General features: G+C 45.6%; 1 protein-coding gene across 1 annotated transcript in view; it reads right to left on the bottom strand.

Moving 5' to 3' along the window:
- Positions 1-14,280, bottom strand: part of ARHGAP19 (Rho GTPase activating protein 19) — a 66,968-nt gene that overhangs the window by 35,110 nt on the left and 17,578 nt on the right. The window contains exons 4-5 of the mRNA XM_077455661.1: positions 9,101-9,310; positions 7,803-8,029 (exon numbers count right to left, since the gene is read on the bottom strand). Of these exons, the coding sequence (XP_077311787.1) occupies positions 7,803-8,029; positions 9,101-9,310 (437 nt within the window). The remainder of the gene's footprint in view (positions 1-7,802; positions 8,030-9,100; positions 9,311-14,280) is intronic.

The following is a 14,280-nucleotide window of genomic DNA, read 5'->3' as shown; positions in this document are numbered from 1 at the left end:
CCATCCCTGTGTGTGTGTGTGTCTCCATCCATCCATCCATCCCTGTGTGTGTCTCCATCCATGTGTGTGTGTGTGTGTGTGTGTGTGTGTGTGTGTGTGTGTGTGTGTGTGTGTGTGTGTGTGTGTGTGTGTGTGTGTGTGTGTGTGTGTGTGTGTGTGTCCAGCCTACCTTTGTCCCGAGCCTCCGTCCCGTGCCTTGCCTCCTTGCCTCCGTCCCGTGCCGTGCCTTGCCTCCTTGCATCCGTCCCGTGTCGTGCCTTGCCTTGCCCCCGTCCCGTCCCGTGCCGTGCCGTCCCGTGCCCTCTTCGTCGGCGGCCATTGTAAAGTTCAAAAGCTGCGCCGCCGCCTTCGCCTGTGATAGGCGGAACACTGAATTTCCCAGCAGCCTGTGTTCCGCCTATCACAGACGTCGTATCATCCTCGTCCGTAGTACGAGGATGATACGATGTCCGTGATAGGCGGAACACAGGCTGCTGGGAAATTCAGTGTTCCGCCTATCACAGGCGAAGGCGGAGCCGGAGGCGCGGCTTTTGAATAGAATGGCCGCTGTCTGTCTGCTCGACACGCTGATCGAGCGGGCAGACAGCGATGACTCGAGTATAAGCCGAGGGGGCACTTTCAGCCTCAAAAAAGAGGCTGAAAATCTCGGCTTATACTCGAGTATATACGGTAAGCTTATTTTGTAGGGGGAAAACCATTCCGGCACCTCCAGCACTGAAAATATATATAATGGCAAGGGGTGGTGGGATGTGCTGGGGGGTCTATTGTTGCTGGGGGACCCACTGTCACTGGGGAAAAAGGGGGGGGTCTATTAATGTTGGGAGGGATCTACTATTGAGGGAGGGGTCTATTGGTGCTGGCTGTTATGACATCTACAGTTATGTTGCTAGTGGGGTCTATAGTTGCTGGAGTGGATCTATAGTTTCTGGGAAAGGGGGCATTTGTATTTGGGGGAGGGGTTACTGTTTCTGGCTGCAGGGGATCGGTTTTACTGTTTTATTAACAAATTCCATACAAAATTACTTTGTAATTTATACGAGTTTCTGTATTCTCTAAAAGGGCAGTGCTGGGAGGTGGGTAGGGGGGGAACCAAGTGATGGTGCTCAGTTGGGTAGAGGTTGTAACCAAGTGATGGTGGGTAGGGGTTAGAACCAAGTGATGGTGGGTAGGGGTTAGAACCAAGTGATGGTGGGTAGGGGTTAGAACCAAGTGATGGTGGGTAGGGGGTTAGAACCAAGTGATGGTGCTCGGAGGTGGGTAGGGGTTGGAAGCAAGTGATGGTGCTCTGAGGTGGGTAGGGGTTAGAACTAGGGCTGCAACTAATGATTATTTTCATAATCGATTAGTTGGCCGATTATTGTTTTGATTAATCGAATAATCGGTTAATGTAATTTTGCTGCAATTTGCATTTTTACATATTTTTTGGCCAATTTGTTGTTGGGTAGATTAAAAAAACACAAATTGCTTCAAAAACGCATTATTACATGCTTTTATGCAGCTTCTCCATTGAAGTCTGTTGAACCAAAAAAACAAAATAGCACAGTTTTGCGTTAAAAAAAAAAAAGTCCTCGTCTTTTTCCAAATACGCAGCAGCTGAAAAAATCATGGATGTGAACGTGTCCCATAGGAAACCATGTAAATGAACTGTAGTGTTTCTGCAAAAAAGCACCAAAAACAGAGGTGTGACCCAGGCCCGATATGTTTAGTAACATAATGGGGTTAAAAAACTAAAATTAGTACAAAGAGCAAATAATCGCTACTGTAAGGGGTTAATTTTTTACTATGGGACAGTGAAAGTAATATTTACAGTAGCGATTTGCTCTTTTTGTACTATAAAGGGCTAATTTAGTTTTTTGTTAACCCCATTATGTTAGTGGCCGATTATTCGATTATGAAAATAATAATCTCATAATCGATTAATCGATTAGTTGTTTCAGCCCTAGTTAGAACCAAGTGATGGTGCTCGGAGGTGGGTAGAGGTTGGAACCAAGTGATGGTGGGTAGGGGGTGATTAGGGGGTGGAGACAAGGAGGAGTACTGGGAGGTGGGTAGGGGTTGGAGACAAGTGATGGTGCTCAGAGGTGGGTAGGGGGTGGAGACAAGTGATGGTGCTCAGAGGTGGGGGTGGAGATAAGGAGTGATTCGGAAAATGGGAGTACCTGCACCTATTCTGAAAAAAAAAAAAAAAAAAAAAAAAAAAAAAAATTATTATATATATATATAAGCCCTGTCAACAACAAACCCTGAATGTTTAGAATGAATTGGGTAGCTGCGCCCCATCTCCCTCTTTTCCTTTCTGCACCCTACTCTTTACTGAAAAAAATAAAATAAATCTTGAGTAAAAATTCCAATGGACCAGAGTACACGGCACTCTAGACCAGGGGTCTCCAAACTTTTTACACAAAAAGGACCAGTTTACGGTCCTTCCGATTAAATTGTGGTCGGGGGGGGGGGGGGGGTGAGTTGTGGCCAGTGGGGGTAGAAAATATCCCAGATTCAGTGGGAATAAACAATGCTTCAGGCTTAGTGGAGAGTAAGAATAAATAAATTACATGGAGCCTTTGATCAGTGAAAGGAATAGTGACCCATCATTGGTGTCAGTGGGAGCAATAGTGCCCCCATCATTGGTGTCAGTGGGAGCAATAGTGCCCCCATCATTGGTGTCAGTGGGAGCAATAGTGCCCCCATCATTGGTGTCAGTGGGAGCAATAGTGCCCCCATCATTGGTGTCAGTGGGAGCAATAGTGCCCCATCATTGGTGTCAGTGGGAGGAATAGAGCCCCATCATTGGTGTCAGTGGGAGGAATAGAGCCCCATCATTGGTGTCAGTGGGAGGAATAGAGCCCCATCATTGGTGTCAGTGGGAGGAATAGAGCCCCATCATTGGTGTCAGTGGGAGGAATAGAGCCCCATCATTGGTGTCAGTGGGAGGAATAGAGCCCCATCATTGGTGTCAGTGGGAGGAATAGAGCCCCATCATTGGTGTCAGTGGGAGGAATAGTGCCCCATCATTGGTGTCAGTGGGAGGAATAGTGCCCCATCACTGGTGTCAGTGGGAGCAATAGTGCCCCATCACTGGTGTCAGTGGGAGCAATAGTGCCCCATCACTGGTGTCAGTGGGAGCAATAGTGCCCCATCACTGGTGTCAGTGGGAGCAATAGTGCCCCATCACTGGTGTCAGTGGGAGCAATAGTGCCCCATCACTGGTGTCAGTGGGAGGAATAATGCCCGAAGGTCCATGTAAAGCTTAGTAAAGGGCCACATCTGGCCCACGGGCCGCAGTTTGGAGATCTCTGCTCTAGACCACAAATGCATTGCAAGTAATGGAAGTATAATTACACCGACTACAACCAGCATGTTAAAAGTGGAGTTTAATATTAAATGGCAGTGACTCAGGTGAGGCCGAATGGACAATTCAACAAAAATGTACCCAACATTCACCCCATCAGACTATTTTGCGGAGTCATTTGACAAGCCGCGGGTAATTATTTTTTTCTTTTTATAGATGCCTTAAGAGGCACTTAACCATTTATCAAAAGAAGTCTGCCTGAAACGACTGCCCGGCGTGCTGACCTCCCGCACTCCGTGTAATATGTACGGCTCACATATAAAGCCAGCATGCCGCCTCCCACACATGAGAACACCGCGTACAGAAATCAGACGACGCCGGGTCAGAAGAACGGGGAGCGATTATTATCCGTCATTTCCCATCAGAGTTCTTGTGATGTGTTTTTAACGCGTACATTAAAATTATTTCAACATTTTATTTTTTTAACACTTTTTACTACTTTTCGTCTTCATATTTACTGTATTTCAGATTTGTAGGGTTGCACCGATACAAGCCGTTTCTTTTATTATTGGCGAGTACAATTACCTATACTTTGCGATTTGCGTAAAAAAAAAAAAAAAAAAAACTGGTGCAAATTATACTGCAAAGAATTGCATGCAATTTCCCCCACTGCTCCTGTGTGTATAGAAAGGGAAAAGCACCACCTAGTGGGCCCTTTTTTAAAAATGCTAGAACTCCTATAAAAGTATAACTAAAAAGGCAAAACTTTTTTTTTTTTAAGTTTTAGAAAGACTGGAGAGGGATTAGAGCCCTGTCAATTTTAATCACGGTCTGAGGCCCCCCATTAAGGAGATTCACTCCATTTGTCCTGTTTACTATCATTGAAAGTACAAGAAAATCTCAAATTTTGAGTCGCTCCAGAAAAGTAACAGAGGGGAAATCTTCCATTGGAGACACTAGTTCTGGTAGCCTGGTGCCCCCCCCCCCCCCCTCCCCAAGGAATTCCTTTCATTTGCAGAGATTTCCTACCACTTCCTGTTTGGCTATGGGACAGGAAGTGAAGGGAAATCTTTGCAATGGGACAGAGATGATGGAAGGAAAAAAAAAAAAAGAAAAAAGAAACCCTGCCAGGGGTTATAACAAAAACCCCCACCCCCCCACTCTATTCAAAATGAAAAAAATAAAATAAAACTATGGGCAAAACCTCAAGTCCACATCTGGTCAAATGCTAAATCTTTATAGGTGTCCCGGTCCTGCCGATGATAGAAAATCAAAGGCGCTGGGAGGTGCTCACAGGGCTGGACGAGAAGTTTCCCCAATGCCCTGTGAGTATAGAGAGAAAGTGATGCCAGCTTGGGGGGGGGGGCGGCCTCTACATCTCCTCCAGTGCCCGTGATTTGCTGCCATCAGCATGACCGGGGAACCTCCAGTGCCCGTGATTTGCTGTCATCGGCAGGACCGGGGAACCTCCAGTGCCCGTGATTTGCTGCCATCAGCAGGACCGGGGAACCTCCAGTGCCCGTGATTTGCTGTCATCAGCAGGACCGGGGGAACCTCCAGTGCCCGTGATTTGCTGCCATCAGCATGACCGGGGAACCTCCAGTGCCCGTGATTTGCTGCCATCGGCAGGACCGGGGAACCTCCAGTGCCCGTGATTTGCTGTCATCAGCAGGACCGGGGGAACCTCCAGTGCCCGTGATTTGCCGTCATCAGCAGGACCGGGGGAACCTCCAGTGCCCGTGATTTGCCGTCATCAGCAGGACCAGGGGAACCTCCAGCATTTGGCTAAGATATGTATTTCAGAGTTCTTACATTTTTAATAAAAATTACCCACTAGATGGCGCCTTTTCCCTTTCTATACACAGGAGCGGGGGGGGGAGGGATAAAGAAATTGCATGCGATTCGGACAGGAATCGCACCGCATTCCAGTTCAAACAGCAAGTCATTCTTTGCAGTGCGATTTGAACCCATTAATTTTGTATGGATTTCTCCATTAAGAGGACCTGTCACAGCCCACGCAATTACAAGGGATGTTGTCCGAGTGGATTTGATTTAAATATCATAATTTTTAAAGAGCGCCTGTCATCTCTGTCCCACAGGGGCTCCTCCCCTGGCCCGCTGTTGGCTCACAGACAGTTCTATTGACTTTAAATGGGGCGGGCTGATGACGCGTCAGTGACACAAGGTGAGGGACTTAGCGGCAGCAGGCGATTGGATGCCCGCTAACAGGTGCTGCCATGATGGATCCGAAATGACAGGTACACATCCCCAGTTCCAGCACCAACCCACCGCTGCGCCCTGCCGTGCTTACCGGACTCTGCTTGCCCATTGGCGGGCCCGGCAGCTCCATGGCGGGTGCCGGTGGCTGGAGGGGAAGGAGAAGATCGGAGACACGTCCGCTCTCCTCCACTTCTTGTGACGCGGAAAGCGACATCTCTGACGTTACTTCCGGGTCAAGCGATCGGTGTCCCTGGAACGCCAACGCATGCATCCGGGCGCCTATACACATTAGATATCACTGCAGAGAGAGCAATATTTTGAACACCAGACATCCTCCATAACACTATACTGATACCTATAGGGGGCTTTTGAAGCGTCGCCTATAGAAAATATCGGGTATTGACGTTTGTCGCCATTCCATGGGCGCACACAAATTTAAGGTTTGGCATGTTGGGTATCTATCTACTCAGTGTGACCTCTTCTTTTATATTTTATCAAACAGGGCCTAGAAATTTATTTTATACATGTGTGCAAGAAAAACCAAAAACACAAAAATGGCTCTGGCAGCAAAAGGGTTAAATCAAAAATAAAAATCGATCTTTATCCACCCTGGATGTTGTTCGTCGTTGGCGTCAGTGGGGAGGAATAGTGCCCCCATCATTGGTATCAGTGGGAGGAATAGTGCCCCATCATTGGAATCAGTGGGAGGAATAGTGCCCCATCATTGGAATCAGTGGGGAGGAATAGTGCCCCATCATTGGAATCAGTGGGAGGAATAGTGCCCCATCATTGGAATCAGTGGGAGGAATAGTGCCCCATCATTGGAATCAGTGGGAGAATAGTGCCCCATCATTGGAAATCAGTGGGAGGAATAGTGCCCCATCATTGGAATCAGTGGGAGGAATAGTGCCCCATCATTGGAATCAGTGGGGAGGAATAGTGCCCCATCATTGGTATCAGTGGGGAGGAATAGTGGCCTATCATTGGAATCGGTGGGAGGAATAGTGGCCCATCATTGGAATCGGTGGGAGGAATAGTGGCCCATCATTGGAATCGGTGGGAGGAATAGTGCCCCATCATTGGAATCAGTGGGAGGAATAGTGCCCCATCATTGGAATCAGTGGGAGGAATAGTGCCCCATCATTGGAATCAGTGGGAGGAATAGTGCCCCCATCATTGGAATCAGTGGGAGGAATAGTGCCCCCATCATTGGTATCAGTGGGAGGAATAGTGCCCCATCATTGGTATCAGTGGGAGGAATAGTGCCCCATCATTGGAATCAGTGGGAGGAATAGTGCCCCCATCATTGGAATCAGTGGGAGGAATAGTGCCCCATCATTGGAATCAGTGGGAGGAATAGTGCCCCATCATTGGTATCAGTGGGAGGAATGGAGCCCCATCATTGGTATCAGTGGGAGGAATAGTGCCCCATCATTGGTATCAGTGGGAGGAATGGAGCCCCATCATTGGTATCAGTGGAGGAATGGAGCCCCATCATTGGTATCAGTGGGAGGAATGGAGCCCCATCATTGGTATCAGTGGAGGAATGGAGCCTCATGCAAAGGGCCACAGTTTGGAGACCACGGATCTAAAACGATACATGGCAACCAAAATGCATCATTCCATATATTTATGCAATAAAAAATAAAATAAAAATAACACACCCCCCATATAACAATACACCCTGTGAGGTCTGAAGGCATCACTGAACAATCTTTTCATACGGCTCCTCTAAAAAGAATCTGAATTGTATTTTTCCTCCATCGATCGATCTTGGAGGAGGATTATTGTCGGACACGCTGAGAAAATAAAAAGCTCCGCCCACTCATCTAGAATTGACAAAAGTCGTATTTTTCCAGCATTAACCCTTCAGTTGCCTCCATCATTCTATGTAATGAAGACGTTACATTGTTACAATTTTCCTCATTTTTCTTCCATCGCTCATAAATATAAATGAGATCCTCGTGTACTCCTCCCACATTGATGATACATTTTGGATCTCGGAGAACGTTTCCGGAACGCGGCGTCACGTAATCACAATATATTTTGGGAAGGGATTCACATTGGAAGACATTCACTTCATTCTCCAGCGAACGTTCTCCCCGCTGGTCATGCGTCACGCTTGGCGTCGATTTGTGCGTTCTCCGGGAAGACGCTCATTCTTGATTTGCATTTATAAAATGAGAATTTCGGCAGCCGAGGTTTGGAAGGAGAGAGATCTCACACCCGTTTCCCCCGCCAGACATTAGAGGAGCAGACAGAGGCCCCCCTCCCCCGCATGGAGGACACTTACGTTCTTCGGCCATACGATGTGCGGAGCGAACATCAGCGCCAGGTTGTGGGCGGACATCTTGTTGCGGTCTTGCTTCTTGGCCGTTTGGTAGAGGAGGTCCAGCAGCAGTTTGAGAAGGTTTCGGTTGGGGGATGGGAGGAGCAGGAAGAGGAGCTGCAGCGCCTCCATCTGGCGCTCTTTATCGGGGGTCCCGGTGCGGTTCCCCTTCTCATCCAAGAGCATCAGATCTGTGAAGAGGAGAGAGACGGCGTTACAAAACCAACATTGGCCGTCTCCAGACTTACAATCATCGGCTTCTATTTGTGGAAAATCTTTATCCCAAAAGGAAGGAAAAAAAAATATATATAATAATAATAATAATAATAATAATAATAATAATATATATATAAATCAATTATAAAGTGTGAGCTGGTGTAAAAAATTAAAAGAAAAACAATAAAAAGAAGAAAAAAAAAAAAAACAAATGCAGCCGCCACATGTAATGATTGGCAAGTTGCAATATATGAAGTTTTGGCTTTAATAACACTTTAAAGTTGAATTTCAGAGATGGTAACATTTAGATTTGATTGGTTCAGCTTGGACTCCTGTAAACATGTATGTGCTGTACCTGTGGGATCTCTGAGGAAGCTGGAGATTACTGGAGTAGCAATGTACTAGGGGTATAGTGGTAGTGTAGCGGCTGGAATAGCAGGGCCATAGCGGCGGTGTACTAGGGCCATAGCGGCGGTGTACTAGGGCCATAGCGGCGGTGTACTAGGGCCATAGCGGCGGTGTACTAGGGCCATAGCGGCGGTGTACTAGGGCCATAGCGGCGGTGTACTAGGGCCATAGCGGCGGTGTACTAGGGCCATAGCGGCGGTGTACTAGGGCCTAGCGGCGGTGTACTAGGGCCATAGCGGCGGTGTACTAGGGCCATAGCGGCGGTGTACTAGGGCCATAGCTGCGGTGTACTAGGGCCATAGCTGCGGTGTACTAGGGCCATAGCTGCGGTGTACTAGGGCCATAGCTGCGGTGTACTAGGGCCATAGCTGCGGTGTACTAGGGTATTTGTGTAGTAGGGGTATAGCTGCGGTGTACTAGGGGTATAGCTGCAATGTAGTAGTGGTATAGTTGCAGTGTATTGGAGTATAGTTGCGGTGTAGTAGGGGTGTAGTTGCAGTATCTATTCAGCGATTTCCAGCTTCCAGAAGGCTCCCAGTGGTATGGTATATACACAGAGTTGGTCTAAGTTAGAGCAACATACAGGAACAGTCACATAAAAAGGTTTTCCTGCGTCCTGACTGGACGGCTGGTCTTACCTGAGATTTTTAAATGAGCGAGATAATGGCGGTGCGTCAGCAGAGGCTCGGGCAGCTCTCCCAGGAACATCTTCAGTATGGTGGCCACATCATTGGGGTGAAACTCCCCGGAATCCACATCCAGATCCGTCCCGCTGTTCAGACAGTCTTTGAGGATTTGCTGGCGGTTGCTGTTCCCGGGGATTCGGAATAAACCTTCTGTGCGCAGATCTATGGAGTGCAATTAGAATACGGGGGGGGGGGGGGGGGAGAATGGTTGTCAATTTTGGAAATCATTCTAAGCAAGATCAATTTTGGCAGATTTACCTTAGAATACCTTATACATGGTGTGTCAAAAAAATGTTGCTCCCCCTGCCTCCCCTCTACCCTTTGCCTATAACAGAATTACAAAAAAATAATAATAATAATAAATGAGAGAGATAATATATAAAAAAAAAAATCTCGATGGACTAAGCCCACAGCTGCTATACCCACTTAATGACAGTACATACACATTTTAAATTATATATATATATATATATATATATATATATATATATATATATATATATATATATATATATATATATATATATATATATATAGTTAGCAAGTGGTTGAAGCAACATGGATTCTATCTCTGCCAGCGGGTAGAATCACAGCATGTGGGAAATGCAGACATCTGACAAGTACTGAAGACGCCCGCCGCAGATGTTCTCTGCAAAAGAGGGAAGATTAGAGAGCCGCAGATGGCAGGACCGCTACATTATTGTATTTTTAATATTCATTTCTTTTTATTTATTTATTTTTTTTTATTTATTTTAGGAACAGGCTCTAAAATTATCTTCACTTACAGTTTATTATGGAACATTGCAATTTATATAGTGAAATCTATTACTGTATATAGTTTCATAAGGAGGAAAAAAAAAAAAATAAAAAAAAAAGGGGGGGGAAAGAAAGAAAAAACTGCGTTATTACAGGATGGAAAAGGACACTTTGCTACTATATCTAATAGACATGTGCAATTCCTTTCAAAAAATGTTTCTCCCTCCCCCCCTCCCCCCCCCCCATTAAAAAAAAATAAAAATTCAGTATATTCGTTAATTCCGAAACATCCGACTTAACGAAAGACTGGTTAACAAATTTTTCCAAAATCGAATTTTCTGACAAAGCGAAAATCCAGAACAGGAAGACCGAAAAACACAAACATTCCATTATATTTAACCACTTGACCACTGGGCACTTAAACACCCTTAATAACCAGACCAATTTTCAGCTTTCGGTGCTCTCACATTTTGAATGACAATTACTCAGTCATGCAACACTGGACCTATATGAAATTTTTGTCCTTTTTTTCACACAAATAGAGCTTTCTTTGGTGGTATTTAATCACCTCTCAGTTTTTTATTTTTTGTGCTATAAAAGAAAAAAGACCGAAAATTCTGCGAAAAAATGAATTTTTCTTCGTTTCTGTTATAAAATTTAGCAGATTAGTAATTTTTTTTCTTCATAAATTTTGGCCAAAATTTATACTACTACATATCTTTGGTAAAAATAAGTACAAATTGGTGGATATTATTTGGTCTTTGTGAAAGTTATAGAGTCCACAAGCTATGGTGCCAATATCTGAAAATTGATCACACCTGAAGTACTGACGGCCTATTTCAATTCTTGCCCTAACATGTCAGAAAAGAAAAAAAAAATACAAATACCCCCCAAATGACCCCTTTTTGGAAAGAAGACATTCGCTCTAACGTTCGCGGCGATACCTCACATGTGTGGTTTGAACACCGTTTTCATATGTGGGCGGGGCTTATGTATGCGTTCGCTTCTGCATGCGAGCACATGGGGACAGGGGCGCTTAAAAAATTTTTTTTTTTTTTTTTAATTGTTCGTTTTACTTTATTTATTTTAGTTTGACATTTTTCTCCCCAAAATTAAATTTTTAATCACTTTTATTCCTATTACAAGGAATGTAAACATCCCTTGTAATAGGAATATGGGGTGACAGGTCCTCTTTACAGTGAAATCTGGGGGTCAATATGACCCCACATCTCACCTCTAGGCTGGGAAGCCTGAAATAAAAAAAAAAAAAAAAAAAAGGATTCTGGCTTTGATCGTACTGGCGAGTTGGTAGAAACACCGGAGGGCGGTGAGGGGTGGGGGGCGTCTATGGCTGGGTATTGCAGGGTATCACGAGTATGGCTGGGTATCTCCGAGTATGGCAATTTATGGCGGGGTATTGCAGAGTAATGGCGGGGTACTGCAGAGTAATGGCGGGGTACTGCAGAGTAATGGCGGGGTACTGCAGAGTAATGGCAGGGTACTGCAGAGTAATGGCAGGGTACTGCAGAGTAATGGCAGGGTACTGCAGAGTAATGGCGGGGTACTGCAGAGTAATGGCAGGGTACTGCAGAGTAATGGCAGGGTACTGCAGAGTAATGGCGGGGTACTGCAGAGTAATGGCGGGGTACTGCAGAGTAATGGCAGGGTACTGCAGAGTAATGGCAGGGTACTGCAGAGTAATGGCAGGGAATTGAGGGGTTAAATTCGGTGAGCAGCGATGTGGGCACTGCAGATGCAGCCCACATCGCTGCTGACACCGATCTCTTCCCCCTCCGCTGTACCGATCGGTACAGAGAGGGGGAGGGAGGAACCGGCGTCATAACATGACGCCGGTTTGTTTACAAGTGATCACTCCGTCATTTGACGGACCGATCACGTGGTAAACGGCCGCGATGATCTCGTGTGCTCGCCCCAGGGAGCCCGCGAGAGCAGAATTCTGGGAGGCCGTTAATTAATGGCCTCTCAGAGTTAAACCACCACCCTGAAGCCGTTAATCGGCAATGGGCGGTTGTTAAGTGGTTAAATTATTAAGTTTATTAACCGCTATTATAGTTTTTGTTGTTATTTATTAATAACAAACTAATAGTATTTATAAAATATAAAAATTATAGGCATTGGAATTCCCTTTCAGATTTGTCTGTTCGTGAACATAACTGTCTGGGAAATTTTAAGCTTCTCCTTATAAGCAAATCATTTCTTTGCACTTAAAAACACAAAAACATCTCTTATATAAATGCGGGGAAAGCGCACTTTGTATGTCTCCAAGTAACACAGACAGACGCTGGTATCACCTTGAGCAGAATCCGCCATAGAACGCTTTACTCCGTTTATTTATACTTCCAACATGAACAACAAGGGAAGGCGTGGCTTCAGAATCAGCCAGACACTTGTATTTTTTCAAAAGAACCTATCACCACACATGTATATATTCAAATAGAAATATAGTAGTGTCGTGTGCAGGGCCATGCGACAAGCATCTTGAGTGACACAAAGGACTCACAATTTGAATATTACTTACATGGCTCTGAACACGATCGTGTGCACATTCCCACTGCTACCAGTGATGCGAGCCGGACTCCATCATGGCTCAGTGGGCCTTAATTTTGTATGGTTATACTATGGTTCCCATATACGCAGATCTGCTTACTTAGGAGTTTAGATGCAATCACAATGGAGTGGCCAGTCCCTTGGTGAGACATAAACAAACATCTTTACAAGAGCAAACAGATCTGCCGTGTCCTTGGGAAGGTTTCCACAGCCATTGGTCTTCCAATGTCTGTATGTGCAGATACCCTCACATGAGGCTATTACAGCAAAACTGACACTGGGGACATCTGACAACATACATTAATAACATTTTCCGCAACATAACGATTACGAATTATCCAAATAACTAATACCGCATCTATACGACTGGAACGTAGCAAATTAAAAAATTTCCACATTTATTTGAAATAACGAATATCGATCACAAAGAACGATCCAAAAAAATAAATAATGAAAACTGAAAAAAAAAAAAAAAAAAAAAAAAAGATTTTTTTCGGCAGTGCACATGTCTAATATCTAATTACATTTTGCGCCTTTTTTTAACCACACCATTTCCTTCTACTAAACTTTCCATTAATATGCTTGGATACAGCACTCTGTGAACAGCCAGCTTCTTTGGCAATGACTTTTTTTTTTTCTGATCTTCTGATCCTGCAGACTCCCTCCAAGCTGCTGCACCATTCCCCACAGCCTCTTCTCCTCTACGTTCTGGCAGTTGGATGCCCTCTGACTTCATGAAATACCATGCACAGTCAAAAAGCCCTGCATTGGGCATAAAGGACACCAAGGGACAGTCCACTGCCAGAGTACAGGGGAGCATTGGGTGTTGGAATGTTAATGCACTGCAAGAGTTGCATGCACTTCTATGCCTAGAGGAACCCAGAAATGCCCTCTCATTACTTGATCTTCTGCTCAAGCAGGCTCCCTCCTGGTCCCCACAACTTCCTCCCCCCCCCCCTACACTCTGGAAGTGAGAAGTTCTATGGATGTCAAATACCAGAGGCAATAGCCTTGCATTGGACAGGACGATGCTAAGGGACCCAATTGCCCAAGCACTGCAAAGCTTGCATGCTCATTTATGTCTATGGGGACCAGGAAGAGCACATTTACCTACCTAATCCTCCACTCCCACAGGCCCCCTCCCAGCTGCTAGACCAGTACCTTCAGCCTCTTCTCCCCTACACTCTGGCAGTCAGATGCCCTCTGACATCAAATGCCATGCACAGCCTTCAACGTGCAGTGGACATGGCAAGATCTACTTACCTCCGTGAAAGCTGAGCGGTCAGTGCCCAGAAGGTAACCCCCAGGAGCGGTCTGCGGATTCAAAATCTCCACTCTTCTCTGTGCAGGGCTTCTGGGACAGATCAGAGCAATGCTCTGTGATGGCACTGACCAATCAAAATTTCTCTGATCCATCCTGGAGGTTCTGCAGATAGAAGAGTGGGGATTTCAAATCCCCGGACTGGCTACGGGGGCACTGAAAGCATTGCTGGAGGAAAGTACAGCGGGGATCAGTTCATTATTTCTAAAAAAAGGTGAACCAACCAATTATAGGGGACAAGGACGACTTTCTAAGTTCCTGCTATCTCTGCCCCCATCATCAGTAAGAGGAAAAAAAAAAAAGGGGGGGGGATCTCGCTAATGGAGTACCAGCTAGAACCCAACAGGGGCAATCGCCGACCACTCTACCTACCATATAAATAAATACAAATTTAATCGTATACAGTTTAACCAGGAGTGCACTTAAGGAGGCGTCTCTAGTCCATCTCCCAAAGAAATGGGAATGGGACTCCTACCCTGAAACTCTC

The sequence above is a fragment of the Lithobates pipiens genome, unplaced genomic scaffold (genome assembly GCF_037356315.1).
Source record: "Lithobates pipiens isolate NorthernLeopardFrog02 unplaced genomic scaffold, aLitPip1_a1.2 Scaffold_25, whole genome shotgun sequence".
NCBI lineage: Eukaryota > Metazoa > Chordata > Amphibia > Anura > Ranidae > Lithobates > Lithobates pipiens.
This window is presented reverse-complemented; position numbering and strand designations above follow the sequence as displayed.